The following is a 24030-nucleotide window of genomic DNA, read 5'->3' as shown; positions in this document are numbered from 1 at the left end:
TTTTTGAGAAATGCAATCATAGAATATTGTAAGAGCTTTCATTGTCTGCTTATATGCCACCTTTATATATCCTACGGTTCTGACTTGGTGTACAGGGAGAACACTGTAAGAACGGCCCATGATCTGAATTATGTTGCTGTACATTTCAAAAGTGCTGAACAAATAGTTATATTGACTACGTCCGTCCTAGCTCGCTCATTAATGTCTTAATCAAAATTACGGATTGCCTCTTGTCGTCCCCTTATGCCATAGTTTGTACAGCTCAATTGTCAGTAGAAACCACATTTGTTTAAGCAAGTCAGCCATATCAGCTATGTTTTTTTAAAGGCAGTAAATGAGGCTGAATGAACTGTTTCGCTGCCGGACAAGGCTCCGCTGATAGCCAGGTGTAGCAGTGGTAAGGAGTTGGGACTGCTGTTGGGACTCTGCTGATGGGACAGCTTTATATAGGCCCTTTTTGTGCACCGTTTGTCACCATTATAGAGACTCTGTTGCACCCTCTTGACAAGAGTGGTGGTGGTGTTGGTCCATGACAAGTCCTCGGTGATGTGGATGCAGAGGAACTTAAAACTTGTGATGCTCTCTACTATGGTCCCATTGATGTGGATTGGGGCATGTTCCCTCCTCTGCTTCCTGAAGTCAACAATCAACTCCTTTGTTTTGCTGAGGTTGAGGGTAGAGGTTGTTGTCATGGCATCACAATGCCAGTTCACTTACCTCCTACCTACAGGCTGACTTGTGATTGTTGGTTATCAGGCCTACAACCAAGTTGTCATCAGCAAACTGGATGATGGAGCTGGTGTTGTGCAAAGCCACACAGTCGTGTGTGAACAGCGAGTACAGCAGAGGACTGGGGACACCTCCTGGGTGGCCCCGGTGTTAAAACTTCTTCAAGATTGGTGGGTCCCCTGCGGGACGGTTGAGCTAACGTAGGCTAATGCGATTAGCATGAGGTTGTAAGTAATATGAACATTTCCCAGGACATTGACATATCTGATATTGGCAGAAAGCTTAAATTCTTGTTAAATCTAACTGCACTGTCCAATCTACAGTAACCATTACAATGAAAGAATACCATTGCTATTGTTTGAGGAGAGTGCACAGTTTTGAACATGAAAAGTTAGGCACATTTGGGCAGTCTTGATACAAAATATTTAACAGAAATTCAATGGATCATCAGTTTGAAACTTTGCACATATGCAAAAATCCAAATTGCACTTGGGCTGGAATATTACATTATGGCCTTTCTCTTGCATTTCAAAAATGATGCTCCAAAAAAAATTACAAAAATATTTTTGTTTTTGTATTACCTTTACTAGATCTTATGTGTTATATTCTCCTACATTCCTTTCATATTTCCACAAACTTCAAAGTGTTTCCTTTCAAATGGTACCAAGAATATGCATATCCTTGCGTCATGGCCTGAGCTAAAGGCAGTTAGATTTGGGTATGTCATTTTAGGCGAAAATTGAAAAAAAAGGGGCCGATCCCCATTTTAAGAGTCAGTGTGGAAGAGGTGTTGTTGCCAATCCTCACAGCCTGCGGTCTGCCTGTCAGGAAGTCCAGGATCCAGTTGCAGAAGGTGGTTCCCAGACCAGGGCTCTGAGATTGATGTAGAGATTAGAGGGAACATTACTGTTGAATGCTGAACTGTAGTCAATGAACTGGCAGGTGCCTGGCATGTTTTAATTGATTTGGGACATGACCAGCCTCTCGAAGCACTTCATGAGGACTGAGGTGAGCGCGACATTATTCGGTTTAGTTTTTTTTATATATATTTAGGACTAGCTCATAACTTGTAAAAATTGAAAAAAGTAAGGGGCTTAGACAGCTGCCCTGGAGTATGCCCGACTCCACCTAGATTATGTTCTAGAGACTTCCATTAAAGAACACTCTCTGTGTTCTTTTAAACAGGAAACTCTTGATCCACAATATAGTAGAGGATGTAAAGCCACACACGTTTTATCAGCAGCAGACTGATCGATAATTTCAAAAGCTGCACTGAAGTCTTATAATCAATTTCCTTCAACCAATCATCAGTCATTTGTGTAAGTTGAGTGCCCCTCCCTATAAGTGTGCTAAAAGTTAATTTGTTTACTGTGAAATAGCATTGTATCTTGTGAAACACTATTTAAAAAATAAATAAATAGCAGGCCAATTGCTCGACTGTTTGAACCAATAAAGGGTGCTTTGCTATTCTTGGGAAGCGGAATGAGTTTTGGTTCCCTTCAGGCCTGAGGGCACACACTTTCCCATAGGCTTTGTCATTGTTGATAGACAACAATAAAACATTTTAACTCTTCCACACTCATGTCACAGAATTCTAAATTACAATGCCTGTCTTTCATAATTTGGTCAATTATGTATAGATGTGTAGGTTCAGAGTTTGTTGTTGGCATTTGATGTCATGCCTATGTTTGCTAATCTAGCAAATTACTGGGTTTTGATGAATGAGCCATCTGATTCAATGAAGGAGCTGAGTTCACCTTTTGCCCAAAATTTAATGTAAGGTGCACCAAAGTGTACTATCATCCTTTATCTTTGTTTCATAGTACAATTTATTCTTCTTTTTGTTAAGTTTAGCCACATGATTTCTCAATTTACAGTACATTTGCCAATCAGCTGTGCAGCCAGACATACTGTATTTGTCATTTATTTTGCCCTTGTTACTCTCAACCATACAATTATTCAATTACTCATCCATCCATGGGGATTTAACCGTTTTTAGTAATTTTATTCAAGGGGCTCATGCTTATTAGTAATTAAAATAAGCAATTTCATGAATGATTCAAGTGCAGCGTCTGGTTGCTCCTCGTTACACACCACAGACCAGCAAATATTCTTTACATCTTCAACATAGGGATCACTACAAAACCTCTAGTATGACCTCAGGTACACTATATTTGGCCAGGCTTTTGAAACGTTGGTTTTCTTAGATATGGTGAAGCTCCCTTCAGTAACCACGAGCACAACCGTTCCTGGATTTTAACTGGCGGCTTTATTCTGTAGTTCTAGTCAGAATTATCACCTTCCGTGAGAACTATAAAGTAAATGAAAAATACAGTTAAGCACACTCTTACAACCTTATCTTACGAGTGACTTATTATCTTGGTATAACTCTGAAGTGCTTACATACATAACAGTTTAACCAGCGTTATAACAGTATCAGATTAAACACATGAATAAAGGAAAAATACCTCATTGGCTGCTTATTACAGAAGGGAGGAAATCAAACTTCACAATTATTATTCCTGGCATGAATTCACACTTCATCCTAACATACACGCTTCAACCTTTACGAACTACACCTGATGACATGAAAACTTAGCTAACACAGCGCGGGATTGCCTTCCCTCCAAAAGTGTGTTACAACAGTTTTAGCTACGTAGTTCCCCTTGGCTTATCATTTCCCCCGCACAGCGGACACGTAAACAACTCAAACAAAAGACAACGACATAACCTGTAAGTCTAACTGTCAGTTACATATGGCTACTATGTACATGTATCTTATGATCACTACATCCAATGGATGTGGATACTGCTTTAGAGCAACATTTCTGCAGCATTAGTAAAAATGTGATCCATACATGTGAGTGATTTTGTATGTACCCTGGTAGGTTGACTGATAACTTCCACCAGGTTGCAGGCACTAGTTGCAGTTTGAAGCTTTTTCTTGAGTGTGACAGCTTGATGAAAGCCAATACATTTTTTGGGTCACACAGAAAATATACCTCTCTGTTGTATCACATACATTATCAAGCGTTTCACACATATTATCCAGATACTGACTGTTAGCACTTGGTGGTCTATAGCAACTTCCCACAATAATAGGCTTTGGGTGAGATACATTGTACAGTTGAATGCATTCAACAGAAATGTGTCTTCCACACTTAACCCCTCTGAATTAGAGAGGTGCGGAGGGATGCCTTGATTGACATCCACGGCGCCTTGGGAACAGCAGTTTAACTGCCTTGCTCAGCGGGCAGAACGACAGATTTTTACCTTGTCAGCTCAGGGTTTCGATCCAGCAACGATCGATCCAGCAACCAACATTCATATACTGGCTATCTGTTACTAGCAAGTTAGCGATTTCATGAACCTTATTTCTTGGGCTACATACAGTGCCTTGCGAAAGTATTCGGCCCCCTTTTTGCCACATTTCAGGCTTCAAACGTAAAGATATAAAACTGTATTTTTTTGTGAAGAATCAACAACAAGTGGGACACAATCATGAAGTGGAACGACATTTATTGGATGTTTCAAACTTTTTTAACAAATCAAAAACTGAAAAATTGGGCGTGCAAAATTATTCAGCCCCTTTACTTTCAGTGCAGCAAACTCTCTCCAGAAGTTCAGTGAGGATCTCTGAATGATCCAATGTTGACCTAAATGACTAATGATGATAAATACAATCCACCTGTGTGTAATCAAGTCTCCGTATAAATGCACCTGCACTGTGATAGTCTCAGAGGTCCGTCAAAAGCGCAGAGAGCATCATGAAGAACAAGGAACACACCAGGCAGGTCCGAGATACTGTTGTGAAGAAGTTTAAAGCCGGATTTGGATACAAAAAGATTTCCCAAGCTTTAAACATCCCAAGGAGCACTGTGCAAGCGATAATATTGACATGGAAGGAGTATCAGACCACTGCAAATCTACCAAGACCTGGCCGTCCCTCTAAACTTTCAGCTCATACAATGAGAAGACTGATCAGAGATGCAGCCAAGAGGCCCATGATCACTCTGGATGAACTGCAGAGATCTACAGCTGAGGTGGGAGACTCTGTCCATAGGACAACAATCAGTCGTATATTGCACAAATCTGGCCTTTATGGAAGAGTGGCAAGAAGAAAGCCATTTCTTAAAGATATCCATAAAAAGTGTTGTTTAAAGTTTGCCACAAGCCACCTGGGAGACACACCAAACATGTGGAAGAAGGTGCTCTGGCCAAAATTGAACTTTTTGGCAACAATGCAAAACGTTATGTTTGGCGTAAAAGCAACACAGCTGAACACACCATCCCCACTGTCAAACATGGTGGTGGCAGCATCATGGTTTGGGCCTGCTTTTCTTCAGCAGGGACAGGGAAGATGGTTAAAATTGATGGGAAGATGGATGGAGCCAAATACAGGACCATTCTGGAAGAAAACCTGATGGAGTCTGCAAAAGACCTGAGACTGGGACGGAGATTTGTCTTCCAACAAGACAATGATCCAAAACATAAAGAAAAATCTACAATGGAATGGTTCAAAAATAAACATATCCAGGTGTTAGAATGGCCAAGTCAAAGTCCAGACCTGAATCCAATCGAGAATCTGTGGAAAGAACTGAAAACTGCTGTTCACAAATGCTCTCCATCCAACCTCACTGAGCTCGAGCTGTTTTGCAAGGAGGAATGGGAAAAAATGTCAGTCTCTCGATGTGCAAAACTGATAGAGACATACCCCAAGTGACTTACAGCTGTAATCGCAGCAAAAGGTGGCGCTACAAAGTATTAACTTAAGGGGGCTGAATAATTTTGCACGCCCAATTTTTCAGTTTTTGATTTGTTAAAAAAGTTTGAAATATCCAATAAATGTCGTTCCACTTCATGATTGTGTCCCACTTGTTGTTGATTCTTCACAAAAAAATACAGTTTTATATCTTTATGTTTGAAGACTGAAATGTGGCAAAAGGTCGCAAAGTTCAAGGGGGCCGAATACTTTCGCAAGGCACTGTAGGTAATGTGGGCTATTTTTAGCACTTTTCTGGGATGCTTGATTGTTTTTATTGCTTCACCAGGAGGCTTTTCAGAGGTAGACATGACAGTGATATTTATATTTGATCGTGCTGAGAGTGCAGGGTAAACTCCCCACAGTGGGGGAATAAAGAGTGGCATTTTGGAAGCAGTGCAGTGCCTATTCTTACGGCAGCCCGTGCTGCTGTTGTTGTCCAGTGTGTACACACAGAGAGACATGGATGGTTTTCTCCCTAAAAATTCTCTGGATTCTTACTGATAGAGAGAAGACCTGTTGGCAGAGCCCCTTTCTCAACATATGGCAAACACACACTCAGTAACAGTCATGGGTTTTGAGGCGTTTTATACTAAAGGCATAAGCCGAAAAACAGACACTGAAGGGAAACACCAGTCCAGACTCCAAGAACAAGTGATGCCTTGTTGCCCGTGGCGTGCACCGGCGCACACACACACAGGCAGATGTAATAAGCATAAAATACACCCTATATACTGATGTCATCCAGTTCTTTAAAAACAAAGTAAGTGTAGCAGGAAAAAGGGAGGCGAGCTGTAATGGGGAACCACAGCTCCTATGGCCTGTACCACATGAAGCCTGGGGCTCTGTGTATGGCTTTCCTCCTCCCTGTATGGAACCCCCCTGAAAGCACAGTGTTATTACAGTACACAATGATCGTGTTGCTGGATGAGGTTTAGAGCCAAGGGGAGGGGGTAGGTAGCAAATTGGGACTGGCCCATCTTGTTCCTAGATTAACTGCACGTCCCTATCCTGGGGTGTGGAGGAGGACCTCCCTAAAACCACCCTGCATGGGTAGGGAGGGAGCAGAGCGCCCTAACCCTAACCTGAGTCACGGTTTCCACCTCAGTGGTGCTGGGTGCAATAGACCACTAAAGAAAACAGCTTTTCCCACACTAGGAAACGTTCCTTTCTGAGCTGCGTTTCAGAATTCAACACATGAACTTAATAAACCATTTCCTTGTTTATTTCAGCAACTGTGTTTTTTCCTGTGAATCTGATTCTGTACTACCCAACAAGCATGGGATAACTCTGGGAGTTCATTTGAATTGCTTTACATCCATACAGCACAGCACACATCTATTTAAAGCCCCAGTGCAGTCAAAATGTGATTTCCCTGTATTTATATGTATTTCCACACTATGAGGTTGGAATACTGTGAAATTGTGCAAATTGCGATAATGTGCTTTAAGTATAAGAGCTGTTTGAAAAGACTGCTTGACATTTCAGCCTGTTTTGATGGGATGGAGTTTTGGTAAATAGACAATAGACAAATAAGAAAGAGAGTTCCAGAACCTCTCTGCCAATAACAACTAGTTTTCAGTTTTCCTCCTCCCAACTCAGACCACTCCCAGACAGCCTTAGCAAAATTAATGCTTGAGAAATTGCTCTTGCCAAGAAACTGTTTTAGTTTATTTTTTTGACCATTTTAATTGAAAACAATCACAGAAAGGTACTTAACTGTTACCCAGAAATAATTTGATATTGGCTTATTGTGCCTTTCAGTAATTAGTGTGAAAGAGGGGTATTTTTGTGTTGAGGCCTGCCTGTTTGACTTGAAGCCCCTGGTCCAGAGACCAGAAGGGGTTTGCTGCCTCAAACCACAAACATCCAGCTGAAAAACAACCATATGACAAGCATTTCACTACACCCGCAATCACTTCTGCTAAATATGTGACCAATAAAATTAGACTTGAAGCTATATGATCCTGCCTCTCTCACTGGTTGACTGAACCATAGAGAGGTGCAAAGATGGATGTTTATGTATGTGTGTGTGTGTGTGTGTGTGTGTGCCCTTCTTCTGCCTGTTGTGTGATTAATAAGGAGAGTGAGTGTAGTGCTGTGTGATTAAGGAGTGACCCAACACCACACTGCAACTCAGCACTACACATCTACTGTGACATGACAGCACTAAACTCACTCTCTTTACAGCCAATAAGCGGGATGGACAGAGACACTTGTGTATACAATATATATATACAGTGCGTGTGATACAGCGCGTGTATCACGATGGAATCCTCCAGAGCGCATACCAGGAATCCTCCAGAGCGGAGCATACTCCCCAGTCATTGTCTTTTTCTCATTTGTGCAAAAGTCCATCCTCCTTCCTCTCTACTCCATGACCGGGAAATCGTTAAGTGGTAGAGTGGGCGAGGAGTGTGTCAAATAGTAGGCAAATAGAAGGTCCACCCCTCCTCAATATCCTCCTTTTGGCAAGGAAGCACAAGTGTATCCTACCGCGGAAGAGATTTGATATATGCCACCCCCAGCTGTTGTATTGTAGGAGGAAAAAAGCATGCACATATTTAAAATTGATACGCTACTTATCATTTTATCTACACTACACAAAAATAACTTCAACATGTAAAGTGTTTAATGTTTCATGAACAGACATTTTCCATTTGTACAAATAGCTGATTTCTCTCAAATGTTGTGCACAAATGTGTTTATATCCCTGTTAGTGAGCATTTCTCCTTTGCCAAAATAATCCATCCACCTGACAGGCGTGGCATATGAAGAAGCTGATTAAACAGCATGATCGTTACATAGGTGCACCTTGTGTTGGGGACAATAAAAGGCCACTTTCAAATGTGCCGTTTTGTCACACAACACAACGCCACAGGTGTCTCAAGTTTTGAGGGAGGCCCACCCATGGCTGCACCACTGCCCAGTCATGTGAAATCCATAGGTTAGGGCCTAATGATTTATTTCAATTGACTGATTTCCATATATGAACTGCAACTCAGTAAAATCTTTGAAATTGTTGCATGTTGCATTTATATCTAAGTTCAGTATATAAAACATCTTGCACAATGAACTTAATTTGTTTTTTTAATCACTTTTCACATTTATTTCTGGATACATCCAGTAAACGTAACTTGCCTGATGATGAGTAAGTGGAGAAGGAGCTTCTCATTGCATACAAGCGCATTTTCGTCCAGGTTCACTCGCTGCCTCTCCTCGATTATCTTTGACCTTTTTCCAAAGGAGGCGAGAGAAGATGGAGGAGAGAGAAAAATAAAATTGCTCCCATGATAGCACATTTGATTTTCCGCAGTGGAAAATAAGTGAAAGACTGCCACCCACTGGACATTATTGGTTTTACAAGCTCAAATCCTGTCACAAAAAAAAATGTATGTACTAAAAGCTTGGGCTGTAAACGAAAGCAAATGCTAAAAATGAAACTTCTAGACATCATTGTAAAACTTCACAGTATTTTACCGATTGTGAGTCAGCTAATAAATGTAGATTTCCGTCAAGGTACTGGAGTGACAAGAAAAGTTGGATTCAAACATTAGTTGATTATTTATAGAAAACAGTAAAAAAGCACATGGAATCAGATATTTCAAGCCACATTTCAAGGCACCTTCATAGTTGGTTTGAAGTCAGATACAAATCTGATTCCTGGCCATGTCGCTTAGCTAGTGTCTGAATGGTAAAATCTGATTTATTTGCCCTCAATAGTTTTTTGGTATATTTGTTATTTGGTATACACCTTATATACAAAAGTATGTGGATACCCCTTCAAATGAGTGGATACTGCAATTTCAGCCACACCCGTTGCTGACAGGTGTATAAACTTGAGCACACAGCCATGCAATCTCCATAGATTTAACTTACTGAAGAGCTCAGTGACTTTCAACGTGGCACCGTCATAGGATGCCACCTTTCCAACAGATCAGTTCGTCAAATTTCTGCCTTGCTAAAGCTGCTCCGGTCAACTGTAAGTGCTGTGATTGTGAAGTGGAAACGTCTAGGAGCAGCAACGGCTCAGCCATGAAGTGTTAGGCCACACAAGCTCACAGAACGCGACCGCTGAGTGCTGAAGCGCGTAAAAAACGTCTGTCCTCGGTTGTAATACTCACCACCGAGTTCCAAACTGTCTCTGGAAGCCACTTTAGCGCAAGAACTGTTCCTCGGGAGCTTCATGAAATCGGTTTCCATGGCCGAGCAGCAGCACACAAGCCTTAAATCACCATGCGCAATGCCAAGCAACAGCCTGAATGGTGTAAAGCTCACCGCCATGAGGAGCAGTGGAAGGCGAACACCTATCCGAATACATAGCGCCAACTGTAGAGTTTGGTGGAGGAGTACTAATGGTCTGGTGCCGTTTTCATGGTTCGGGCAAGGCCCCTTAGTTCCAGTGAAGGGAAATCTCAATGCTAGAGCATGACATTCTAGACGATTCTGTGCTTCCTACTTTGTGGCAACAGTTTGGGGAAGGCCTTTTCCTGTTTCAGCATGACAATGCCCCCGTGCACAAAGTGAGGTCCAAACAGAAATTATTTATCAAGATCAGTGTGGAAGAACTTGACAGGCCTGCACAGAGCCCTGACCTCAACCCTATCGAACACCTTTGGGATGAATTGGAACACCGACTGCGAGCTAGGCGTAATCGCCCAACATCAGTGCCCGACCTCACCAATGCTCTTGTGGCTAAATGTAAGCAAGTCCCCTCAGCAATGTCCCAACATCTAGCGGAAAGTATTCCCAGAAGAGTGGAGACTGTTATAGCAGCAAAGGGGGGACCAATTCCATATTAAAGCCAATTTTGGAATTAGATGTTCAATGAGCAGGTGTTCACATACTTTGATGGTGTATCTGTGATCAACAGATGCCTATCTGTATTCCCAGTCATTTGAAAACCCATAGATTAAGGCCTAATAAATGTATTTAAATTGGCTGACTTCCTTAATGAACTGTAACTCAGTAAAATCTTTGAATTGTTGCATGTTGCATTTATATTTTTGATCAGTGTATAATTTAGGTCACCTGCTAAAATAATCTATTATAGCAATCTAAAAACACCAAATTATGTCCTTGGTGGGATGAATATACAAATAAATCAATGTGTATTTTTCACCATGTATGGTACAATTCAACATTAGAAAACAGCCTTCTTGGTCCATGTGCTGAGATATAAGGGACAATTCTGTATTCTTATTTATCAGGATGACTACATATCTTACTTACTGACTTTATTGTCCCCATGGGGACATTTTGTTGCAGTATCATGTACACGTTTAAAATGGCGTTTAAATACAGTAGAAAACAAATTGACAATACAACATTCATAACAGTTACATACCAATAAAAAGAGACTAGCCTGCTGGTCTTACTGGGTCGATAGGACCATTAGCCCGAGCTGTTTAGGAGGGATATCACACCTGGCACAAATGATTCAATCAAATGTATTTATAAAGCCCTTTTTCACATCCGCCGATGTCACAAAGTGCTATACAGAAACACAGTCTAAAGCGCCAAACAAATCAAATCAAATGTATTTATATAGCCCTTCGTACATCAGCTGATATCTCAACGTGCTGTACAGAAACCCAGCCTAAAACCCCAAACAGCAAGCACTGCAGATGTAGAAGCAAGGTGGCTCGGATCACCATGCGCAATGCTGTCTAGTTCTGTCTTTTCTGCCAGGGGGCACCCTATACCTGCACTACACCGCTGCTGTTACTACAGTGGGCGGCAGCATCGGCCTCTCCAAACCAGCTCTTTAAATTAAATTTAACTCTTGCAATAAAACTTCTGACAATCTCTTTAAGTGTTTGAGAACCATATGCTTTTTCATCATGGAGCCCATGCACATGCCATGTGATAAGTTGGATTTTGTTGGTCTTTACTTCCAAATGTCTATGTAGATAAATAATACAAAACACAAAACAGATTAAAAAGTCTCAATTGCTTTACTGACAATAATGCAATATTAAACTAAATCTGATGTTCAGATCTACAAATGTTTTGACATATTACATGTTATTAAGGGTAGTTGTGATCCAGGAAAGTCCAGCATACTGTAGATGAGCAGCCGACATGTTGGTGACACAATTTACTGTAAACGGTCAAAAGGTAACGCAGTAGCACGGGAGTGTGCAGCGCTTCTCAAATGTAAAATGTATGCGTTTCCACACTCTCGTCCTAATAAATGTCACACTCAAGAGAATGCCCTCAAAGACTGCACTAGGAGCACGGGAGTGAGCAGCGCAGTAGTATTGAGAAACACCCATAGTTTTTTCCAAAATAGAAGAGCCAGAGTGACCATAGGAGTTGGCAAGGCAGCACAAACAGATCTGGGACCAGGCTATTAAAGAACTCCCTTAATAATTGTAGCTGTAATGACGGGCATGCATTGTGTCTGACGGCTGACTGACATGACAGCCCATTACCAATCAATAATCATAAACGGTTCTGATTAATATGGAAGAACATCACACACAGGTGAACACAACATAAGATACAAATCCAAAATACAGTCCACTGCCAGCTTTACAAAGGGGTGGATATTAGCTTTACAGTGGAGATTGACAAAACAAGGTTATTTACATTTTACAGCACAATATCTTTGTAACAGGTTGGTGTTGTGAACGCGCCCCAGTATGGCCCTGTTAGGAGAAATCAGCTTGAACACCTCTCCAACTGCTAATTACTAGTGGGAAACCTGTCTATCATCCCTGAGCTCTGACTTCTCCCACATGCTGACCTCTGACGTCACCTACTAAGAATATGACCTCGATAACATACAATTTCAGCACTTAAACGCAAAAAAACATGTAAATAAATCTGTTTTTTGAACATTACAACTTGACAGCTGTACTTTTTGTTTATGGTTGACACCGCTTGTTGGCCATTAGCCAATCAGCGTTTCTCAACAAGTTCAAAACACTTGAACGCATCCAACTGGTATTTACGACTTCCCAACTGCTAATTACCACTTTTCTAGTTGGTTATGAACTCAGTATTAAAGTGGAGCTGAACTTCCTGATTTAGCATCGGTTTCAATTCTCATCATTCAGTAAATGCAACTGAGAACAACATCTGGGTTATGGAGGCATGTTTTGATGTGGGTGTCTCTTGTGTGTGTTTGAATGAGGGAAGTGTTTGTACTTTCACTCTGACAAAACAGTACAGTTACTCACCCTTCTAGATAACTTGAAACCATCAAACCAGATGTTGTATCTGGAAGTTACCTAGACTAGCTAGCAAACTAGCTAGAAAGCTTCAGCCGGCCCAAAATTGGTTTGACTTTGTATATCCTATTGTTGGTGCTATTTTTCTTTTCAGTTGTTTTAAAATGTACCCTTTTATTTAACTAGACAAGTCAGTTAAGAACAAATTCTTATTTACAATGATGGCCTACTCCGGCTAAACCTGGACGAAAAATGTGACATGTAAATGGTACATCATTTTCATATTGCACACCTTTTAGTTGCCTCAAATGCTTTCTATATATATTAATTTCTACAATTTCAAAAATTGACATTAAGTAATTGAAACCTGGCAGTATTGATATTTTAAAATATTGTCCCATGTACCTTGAGTAATTCTAACTAGCCCCATAAAGATATTGAATGTCAAACCAAATTGACCATGGCATTGTGCTCCAAGTTGATGATTACTTGGGGGCAGGATAAAAAAAATAAACCCTTCATTCCATGACACACCATTTTTTCCTAATCATCTCATAAACCTGTTATGGACGAGACTGACTTCAGGAGCGAAATGATCCCATTTCCACTTCATAGTCAATTTTGACACTATAATAAAATGTTTGACTCATACCGATGCAACACCAGCAGTTTTTTTAAAAGGATAAATTCCTTATTACGTTCAGTTGCTCTTTAATAATCCATACTGAACAACATTCACCAGGGAGGTTTAGCACCACAAGCCTTCATACATTGGTGTGAAACTTAATAAAAACCAGGCAGGCAGCAGAGATTAAACCGTCCAGTCTTGTAGAGCCAGAGCAGAGCATCGTAACTCAAGTCAACATCTTTGTGCCATTGCTGATTAAAGTCCAAATGGAAACGGAGAGTCCCTGCCCCGAAGAGATTTGATCACAAGTTCCTGTATAAAAGCTTGCCAACTGCACTCATTATGAAGGTGGAAAAGAGGTTCCAGATGTACTTCTGCACAATATTTAACCATTCTAAACCATTATGGAGTAGCACGGTGGGTGGATGCACGGTCTGTCAAGGAAGACTTGGATGAAAATAAATTATGGGAGTTCTGAGATACAAAAACAGTGAAAAGGAGAAAAAAACACAAGTACATATTAGATTATATGGAATATATCATACAATGAAATGCACAAAACACAAGCTGTATATAATTTGTTAAAACATGGATTAACGCACAAAGAGATTCAATAAACACTAAAGAAATGCATAGCATAAAATTGGCAAAAAATGTGCCATTTCTACTGCACTCCATACCTAAACCACGCCCAATTTAATTGGCTCATTAGGGCACGCAATGGAAAATGAGCATTTTAGATTGGACAAATTTGGATAAACCCTGCCTGTTCCAGTCTGTTCTCTTCAAAAGATAGATAATGAACACGACCCTAGTCTTGGGAGTGTACAGTAGCGGTAGCACCTCCAGTCCAGGAGTGCTGGTGGTGAAAGGAGAGCACTCCCGGTGAAGCAGACGACATCGCCGGGGCTTCGCTAGGGCTCTCTGTAAGCGGTCTGCTGTAAACTCTACTGCTGCCAGGACTAATATTCATAAAGCATGAAAGAGTAGGAGTGGTGATCTAGGATCAGTTACCCCTGCTCATATAATCTTATTTATTATGATCTAGAAGGCAAAACTGATCCTAGATCAAGACTCCTATTCTGAGGCGCTTTATAAATATGAGCTCGGGCCCCGAACAGGGCTGCTTCCCCAGCCCCACCGCGTCTCCCACGGGCGTTAGGCGGCATCTGCAGTTCCCCTCCAGCCCTCTAGGAGTCCTCCTCCTCCTCCTCCTCACGGTTGCCAACCACCCTCTTTCGCAAGACCTCCTCTGGGTAACCCAGCCCTCTGGCCTCGGGACGGCCCACTGGAGACACTCTCCTCCAGACCTCCTCCTGTTCGCCATCTTCATCGTCCTCATCATCCTCCTCTCCATCGGCCTCCTGCTCTTCCTCCAGCTGCTGAATAAGCCTGGCTTGTTCCATCGTCTGTTTCTCTGGAACAGGAAAGTGACAAAAGCAATGTGAATAACAGAACATGACAATAACAAATATGTTACATTATATACTCCATGCCATTGCTCCTAAATTAAAACATGTATGCACGCATGATTATGAAGCTGGGTCACAACTTAGGAAGACTACAAAAAAAGACAAAATGTCTGTTCTCGAAAGAAATGTTTATGATAAATGATTTCATGTATTCTTCCTCTATAACTTCTCTAAGAGTTCTTGCTTAATGTCGGCACATAAACAGTGCTACATACTTCGCAAAGTTGCATTTGCATGAACATGGATTCGCTGTCATCTCATACTCACTCTGGTAGTAGTTTGGGGAGTTAAATCGTCGTGATGGGAAGACAAAATCAGCTATGAACACCAGTATCTGGGAAGAGAATGCACAAGGGAGGCTGGTGAGGTTATCGAGGAGAGCAGACTTGATGTTACTGTAAGATATTGATCTCTTGCGCCCGTTGCCTCCAATAACATCCAAAGTCATACATTTTTCCTGCATTGCTCACATTTTGTATAGGTGGCCCACTATGGAGGGTATGCACATACTACTAAATAATACTTTGTCAGATGCCTTTCAGGACACCTTTCATTATAAGTACATTAAAATCAAAGTGCAAGTAAAATCCATCAAACAAAGACAGAATACATAGGGATCACATATCAAGGGGTATGACTTTAACGTACCAGTCCCAGGGCTAGGCCAGAGAAGAGAGTGGCCAGTCCAAAGATGATGTACGAGCCCCACACTGGAATACCCAACTGCTCTGTCAGGTAGTTATGGCAACGCTGGAGGGGAAAGGACAACAGGAACGCAATAAAAAGGTAAGTTAAAGTCAAATGCAAGTCAAACCACCCTGACCATGTTTAAGAAGAACATTCTCCTAAAATTGTTCACAAATCATGTGAAAATTTGTCCCAAATGGCAGCTATTCCCTATACGGGTGCCTTCAGAAAGTATTCACACCCCTCAACTTTTTCCACATTTAGTGTCAAATGGATTCAATTTAGATTTTTAGTCACTGTCCTACTCAATACCCCATAATGTCAAAGTGGAATTTTCTAGAGTCTATCTATACATGAAGGTGATGGAGAGAGATAAGCCGGGAGAACAAATACAGCCTATAGCTCAAGTGTCAAACTCAATTCAAATGGATTAAATTCACAACGCCCAATAATGTCAAAGTGGAATTATGTTTTTAGAAATATGTATAAATGAAATAGAAATGAAAAGCTGAAATGTCCTTAGTCAATAAGTATTCAACCCCTTTGTTATGACAATCCTAAATAAGTTCAGGAGTAAAAAAAGGTGCTTAACAAGTCACATAAGTTGCATGGAATCACTGTGTGCATTAGTGTTTAACATGATTTTTGAATGACTCTCTGTACCACACACACAAAATATATTATATGTGAGGTCCCTCAGTGAATTTCAAACACAGATTCAACCACAAAGACCAGGGAGGTTTTCCAATGCCACGCAAAGGGCACCTATTGGTAGAATGGTAAAAATAAATTATAGCAGACACTGAATATTTCCTTGAGCATGGTGAAGTTTTTAATTACACTTTGGATGGAGTTTGAATACACCCCGTCACTACAAAGATACAGGCGTCCTTAACTCAGTTGCCAGAGATGAAGGAAACCGCTCAGGGATTTCACGATGGGGCCAATGTGGTGACTTTAAAAACGAGTTTAATGGATGTGATAGGAGAAAACTGAGGATAGATCAACAACATTGTAGCTACTCCAAAATACTAACCTAATTAACAGAGTGAAAATGAAACCTGCCCAGAATACAAATATTCCAAAATATGCATCCGGTTTGCAACATGGCCCTAAAAATAATGCTGGGAGAAAAATAAAAAAAAGAGGGAAAAAAAAGTGGCAGTTGAATTGGTCATGAATACTAAGTGTTATGTTTGGGGCAAATCTAATACAACATATTATGGAGTACAACTCTCCATATTTAAGCATAGTGGTGGCTGCATCATGTTATGAGTATGCTTGTAATGATAAGGACTGGAGAGTTTTTACAGGATAAAAAAAATTAACAGAATGGATCTAGGTACAGGCAAAATCCAAGAGGATAGCCTGGTTCAGTCTGTTTTCCACCAGATGAACTCACCTTTCAACAGGACAATAACCTAAAACACAAGGCCAAATCTACACTAAAGTTGCTTACCAATATGACCGAGAATGTTCTTAAGTGGCCGAGTTACAGTTCTATATGAAATCTGCTTGAAAATCTATGGCACGACATGAAAATGATTGTCTAGCAATGATCAACAACCAAATTGATAAATACTGTACAATCCAGGCATGCAAAGCTCTTAAGAGATTTAACTAGAAACACTAATCACTGCCAAAGGTTATTCTAACATGTAAATGAGATATTTCTAGATTTCATTTTCAATACATTTGTTAACATTTCTAAATACATGTTTTCACTTTGTCATTATGGGGCAGTAGGTGTAGATTGGTGAGAATTACATTTTGAATTCAGGCTGTAACATCAAAATGTGGAACAAGGCAAGTGTTATGAATACTTTCGGACCAGAACCCTAAAGGCCTTGTTCCAAAGTGTGGTACAAATGGGTTCTAACAGCACGCAGGGAGAAGGCAACAGCAGGACTCACCCTAATGAACATTGACAACTTGAAGAGAGCTGACATTGTGTTCATCCTGCAGAGGAAGAAAAGGAATAAAATACCTTTTAGACTTTTTTTAATGAGAATCTAATAATCAACAGCTAAAAACAAAACTTTACCAGGTTAAAGTGTCAGTGGCTGGCAGAGGGAGAAATAAGCATGGTTTGCATCCCAAATGGCACCCCATTTCCTATATAGTGCTCTACTTTTGACCAGGGCTATGGTCAAACGTAGTGAACTATATAGGGAGTAGGGTGCCATTTGGGTCTGTTGGTTGCATGTCTAAACCTAAAACTATGTGGCAAGTAACTACCAGGAGAGGTTGGAGTGTAGTATTTGATATTTCCTGTGGTTCTGAAGTGTAGTGTGTGTCACTGACGAGAAGAACAATTGTGGTTAAGAATGAGTAAAAATAAGATGCTGTCTTCATGAGATAGCTACCATACAGTTCCATGTAGAGTCATCTACCCCTATATCCAATACTGGGTACAGGTCACTCATGTTATAGCCTTAAATATCTCAACAAACCTTTTAGACCGAAACTATAAATATGTATGAAACATCCTTCCTCTAAAAGCAGTCACCAACCTCTGAGTCAAGATCACTTTCGCAGTCAAAAAGCAATTTTTTTTAAACATGGCTTAGAAAATAAATGTAAGCCTATGCACCATTAACGTAATAAAAACAGCAGCTCTTTGCTGTATTTTGTCAGTGCACTTGATTTAGCCACAGCTCTCGTGGTCCGGTCCGCTGTGTAGGCAGACAAATTAAAATGGTTCAAAGGGGAACACTTTTCCAAAGCCCTTCGCACCTAGTAGGAATCAATTGCACTACCGCCAAGAGCACAAGACGAAAAAAAACAAAAAAAAGCAGTACACTAAGATAGGCAGAAACTGCTTCTCCAATAGAAATCCCCAATCACACATGTAGGTGATGTCATGGCGACGGATAGCTACGCTCAGAAACACGTCATCGGGTCTAAAGGTCATCTCACGCCGAACTGCACAGGCTGTCAAACCAAAAGGCACTCCTTTGATATAAAAGTCGTTTTTGATGAAAATGTTAACGTGTCAGTTTGTCACTTTCACGAGTTTGGAGTAATAACGTTCAAATATTTAAGACTGTGGCTTGAATCTAGGTTGTGCCTTTAAAACGATTGAGACAATTAACTACCAAGGGGGGAAAAAAGTTCACTTCTCAAACCACGGCCTGGTCTGCCACCGTTTTTTTGGGGTACTCGACTATTGGAATATTAAAAAATAAATAAAAACAATTTAAGGCCGGCACTGGAAAATACATTTCTAATTTATCTATATGCCAACAGTGAGCAACAATACGCAATTTATAATAACCACTACAGATAACAAATCCTAATTGCCTCATATATACAGTCATGGTCAAAAGTTGAGAATGACACAAATATTAATTTCCACAAATTGCTTCAGTGTCTTTAGATATTTTTGTCAGATGTTACTATGGAATACAGAAGTATAATTACAAGCATTTCATAAATGTCAAAGGCTTTTCAATTGAGTTTATTATGCCTGCTGTGTGGAATTTTCTTTATGACTAACCTTATATTGAGACCAAAAATGATTTTACACGTTACAGCCAATTTTTTCTTTGTGGCTGTGGTAACTAGTGACAACCGGAAAATAGCCTAAGCTGAAAATGACGCAATTATTCCAAAACTGCAGCTCATTGTTGGAACACAAATCACTACTTCAGCCAAACAGTCCATTTTGAATTTGTGATAAAACTATAATTTGGCAAGGAATGTAGCTTGTGTATCTCGTCAGTTAGATACGTTTTTATAACTAGGCTTTTACCTCTGTAGGCGCAGAAGTAGAGGGAGGGCGTGAGACACGGAGGGAAAGGGAATTTAGGGAACATAACTCTGATGCTTGGCTTATATACTTTTTGGTCCCTCAAATGCATATGTACAAATGGAACACTAGAGTCAAAGCAAATTAACTTGGTCTCCAAGACAAACTTTCAACCAAATAGATTTTTTTTTTTTAACATTTTTTTTTTTTTTAAATCTCTGCTTAAAGATTGAGTTGACATCAGTATGAGTACTCGAGTTCTCAATTACTCATGCCCATCCCCATCTCGAGTTGACCTTTTCATTACATTTCAGAAAGATCCAAAAAGGATTTTGTTTAAGTTTCACACAGAGCGACCCAGTATGGAGAAGAGACTGACGATCAAACCATCCACTCACATGAAGGAAGATGGTCCAAACCAGGAAGAAACCGGTTCAATGCCCTGCCACTTCTTCTCATCAATAAAGCTTAGGAAGTCATCTTTGGTGCGAGCCCCCTGGTACCTCCTGAACACACCATCCTTACAGCTGATTCACACACACACAGTTATCATAGAAATCTAGCACACAATTGAAAACAGTTTAACAAGCCAATAGTGGCATTAACCACAATAAGGACAGATGTAGTTTATTTGCCTATTGCTCCACTAAGCTATAGGGTTATATATTTACAGTTCTACCATTGAAAATAATTTACTTTTTTATAGCAACATAGGAAGCTAGTGTCTAAACTGGGCGTAGGATCACAACAGTAGCAAAAAAAAGAGACATGAGAAAGAAACACTAACATTTTGTCTTCCCAGACAAAGTCTGAAGCTATCTAACAGCCTCTCACATTCCAGTGAGGGTTATAAACTGAAATGATCACATTTACTGGTGAGTGCAGTCTACATAGTGGTTAGTTGGCATGCATCTGTGAGAAGAACAGGATATGAGACATACAGCAACTTCACGTAACGGAGAGAAAACTTACTGGTAGATGGTCGGAAGTGAAGTGATAATGAATCGTCCACTCAAACCTAAGGTGCGGGTGGGGGAAGGAGAGCAGAATGTTAGTGAATAGGACTTAATATATATAATATGACTTTCTCTGAATGACACCAACATCTTGTTCTTGACTAATATTACAGGTCTACAAAAACCTGGCAATAATAGACTATAGCTAGATAGAATGACATGCATTGTCTACACTACAAAACATAGTGGGTGTTGTGGGAAACAGCCAGGGCCTTAATACAAAGCTCTCTGACCCCTCCCCGCCTAATTTATCTGTGAAAGGAGTAGGGTGCAGTTACCCATAGACTGTGATCGTGGGTCAGTTTAGCATTTTCCCTACTAATAGTTAAGGTTAGGATTGGGGGATGGAGAGCTGATCGCAGATCTGTACCTAGGGGAAACTTAATCACGGAGCGCTGTGAAACCTGAAAAGGGAAGTAATTGACAAGCAGACGGTTGGGCAGGCAGTCAGCCAGGGAAGGAGAGTATACATACCAGGCTGTTCAGTAACATCCACTTTCGCTATGTTGACACCCATGTCCTCCCCCCAGTCGGCAAACTCATTCCACATGGGCTGGAGCTGCTGGCACGCCGGACACCAGGGGGCAAAGCTGCCGGGGAAGAGTGAAGTGAGGCCAAACATTGGCATGACAATAACATTAGCTAGACAGTTTTCAAACAAAATAAGCTGACAACTACACAAGATTCAATGGTAGCAGTTGTCAACATGTTATGAATGATCAACATTAGTCATATCTATGATTGTAAAAAGATTTTAAAATCAGAGTTCTTCATATGGACACTGAAGCATACCTTAGCTAGGTCAACACAACCTACCCCATTAATTGACGCTAACCATCTTTAGCTCCCATGGAGGATAGTATCTTCTGGCTGGGGAGTTTTGTTAAGAGCCCCAACGCTCGTTATGAACGTTAAAATGCATCGCTTGCGGTACGGTTTTGGAAACATACGTAACGCATCTTTCATATTAGCGAGAAATAATTACTTCATACACACCTTTATAGGGTTCCCACATGGACACATCTCCATGTTACAGTGCTTGTTTACGAAAGACAGAGGTGGCCACCTGTGCTAATTAATGGGCTCCAAACACCTGTGTATAAGTAACTGGTGAAGAAGTGTAGTCCATCAACTGGAGGCACACACAGCATATGGATCTGTGCAAAACTGCTACAGTAAGGATATATTTTTAATTTGAAAGATTATTTTGGGCTGATATAAAAGCATAAACCTTTGAAAGGTAGTGGGTGCACTTAGAAATGTCCTTGTTTTTGAAGGAAAAGCTATTTTTGTCCATTAAAATAACATCAAATCCCACTCTTTCTATTCTGGTTAGAGACAGTTTGCGCTGTTCTGTGAAGGGAGTAGTACACAGCGTTGTACGAGATCTTCAGTTTCTTGGCAATTTCTCGCATGGAATAGCCTTCATTTCTCAGAACAAGAATAAACTGACGAGTTTCAGAAGAAAGTTCTTTGTTTCTGGACATTTTGAGACTGTAATCAAACTCACAAATGCTGATGCTCCAGATACTCAACTAATCTAAAGAAGGCCAGTTTTATTGCTTCTTTAAATATGCACAACAGTTTTCAGATGTGCTAACATAATTGCAAAAGGGTTTTCTAATGATCAATCAGTCTTTTAAAATGATAAACTTGGATTAGCTAACACAATGTGCCATTGGAACACAGAAGTGATGGTTTCTGATAATGGGCATCTGTACACCTATGTAGATATTTCATTCAAAAATCAGAAGTAGTCAATGCCTACATTGTACTTCTGATCAATTTTATGTTATTTTAAATGGACAAAAAAAAAGTGATTTTCTTTCAAAAACAAGGACATTTCTAAGTGACCACTAACTTTTGAACGGTAGTGTTAAAAAAAAAAAATGTTTTGCTAGCGATGATTATTATTGATGTTTCTAAACGTTAAAATACAGTGTCGGATTTGTAGATCACATGCAGCCAACCGTGGGAGAAACTAACAGCTGAAAACCCTACGGAGAAGGCTTTTCGAGAGCTATACATTTGAACTGTAACCTCTTCAGTTCAAATAACAACAAATCACCTTTTTCGGTAAACAGAACAGCTAAAAGCAAGCTATACAGTGTTGGTTTACAATTGTATTGTTTACAAACAATGAAGTAAAACAAGCATATATTTTGTATTTTAATGGGGTTAGACAATTGAACTAAAGTTATATTCTTCAAGAGTCAATGGCTATTTGGCTACCATTAACTTAAGTTTAAAAAAAATTGATGTAGCAAATCTCAGATTTCCTCTCAGAATTTGCTGCTTCAAGTTAGTTGTATACATGTCATCTCATATTTGGGAGTGTAAAAATCAAGTGTGAATAGTATGTGTGGTCTCAATGAAAAAAATGCAGACCGTGCTGCAATCTCTGTTGGAAATTCCAAAAATGGCATGGCAAGGGGCCCCATAGATTTTGTTATAATGTTTGAAACACTCAGATAGCATAACACAGCATAAGCCATAGCAAAATGTGTAGAAATGCAAGAAAATGGCTTTAAAACTGCACATTTCTCTCTGCCCCATGACAAAATTACAGGAAATTACCTTGAAAACAGCAATTGTCTCAGTGGCCAAGAGGGTGTCTACATTTTTTTTATATGGTGCCCCCCACCCCCACTAAGTTTGCCACCTCTGCTTAAAGAAATCGTAGTGGAAACACTGCTAATTCTATGTAGACGCCTAACAACAATACTCAGTATCCAGCAGCCAAACGCTAGCTTTCCACCTCATTGGACCTGATTATCATGTGTTACTTGAAAGCATTTCATTTAGATTCCTAGCTGCAAGCCTAGCTACATTGTTGCATATCTAAAGCCAAGGCTACGCTAGTTTATCAAGATCAGAACTAGGTGATTAGGTGTGGTCTGAAAATCCACACGTGCCGATTCAAGACTATAAAAAACGGGACTATTGCCGAACAACGTAGCTCTATGACTAGCTAAGCAGTTAGCTTAGCATGCTTGCTAGCTGTACTTACAATTCAATCATCCATTCCCCTGCCAAGATGTCTTCCCAGTTTCCGTCAGTGATCTCTTTGAGGCTACTCGGTTTGGCCAAAGCTGGCTGCGACGTCAAGTAAATAACAAAAATTAGTGAACATGTTAGGAGAATCGATTTTGATCGCAAAGGTAAAGAAGACAACATAGCATCGCCGATTTTATAATCCAGCAAGGGCGCCATGTTTAGGTCAACTCTTCGTCGGTCGTTGCTAGTTACCACAGTCACAAAGTCATAATTATGGCTAAACCCAGCCTATTTATACAATTTCTCTTCTTAAAATCAGATTTGATCCTAACCTTAACCACACTGCTAACATTATGTCTAACCCTAACCTAAAAAAAATGTTTTTAAATTGTTCACGATATTTGACTTTGTGGCTGTGGTAACTAGTGGCAACCCTCTACTTTTTATTTTTTTGCATTACAAGAATATTGAACAAACCAATTTATAAACCGGGTGGTTCGAGCCCTGAATGCTGATTGGCTGACAGCCGTGGTATAGCAGATCGTATACCATGGGTATGACAAAACATTTATTTTTACTGCTCTAATTACATTGACAACCAGTTTATAATAGCAATACCCATGGTATATTGGCCATATAACACAACACCTCAGACCTTATTGCTTAAATATATCACACATAACAAACAAAAAAGCCAACATAAAAACATTCTACATAAAACAAGAGACAAAAAATCCACATATATATTACGCTATGGACAAGTCACATTTTTGACAAATACGTTAGGCACATCTTTGATCATTTGATATG

The 24030-nt window shown here is 40.2% G+C and overlaps 1 protein-coding gene across 1 annotated transcript; it reads right to left on the bottom strand.

Annotated features, from left to right (window-relative positions):
• Positions 1 to 11431: 11431 nt before the first annotated feature.
• LOC139374962 (thioredoxin-related transmembrane protein 1-like) lies at positions 11432 to 23668 on the bottom strand. Its single transcript, XM_071116247.1, has 8 exons — positions 23234 to 23668; positions 20698 to 20813; positions 20180 to 20225; positions 19606 to 19734; positions 17370 to 17415; positions 15418 to 15519; positions 15037 to 15103; positions 11432 to 14714 (listed from the first exon to the last, which is right to left on the bottom strand). Exons 1-8 carry the CDS (start codon positions 23434 to 23436, stop codon positions 14488 to 14490), a joined length of 936 nt encoding a protein of 311 aa, XP_070972348.1. The 5' UTR covers positions 23437 to 23668; the 3' UTR covers positions 11432 to 14487.
• Positions 23669 to 24030: the final 362 nt, after the last annotated feature.

This window comes from Oncorhynchus clarkii, chromosome 19, assembly GCF_045791955.1.
Source record: "Oncorhynchus clarkii lewisi isolate Uvic-CL-2024 chromosome 19, UVic_Ocla_1.0, whole genome shotgun sequence".
NCBI lineage: Eukaryota > Metazoa > Chordata > Actinopteri > Salmoniformes > Salmonidae > Oncorhynchus > Oncorhynchus clarkii.
This window is presented reverse-complemented; position numbering and strand designations above follow the sequence as displayed.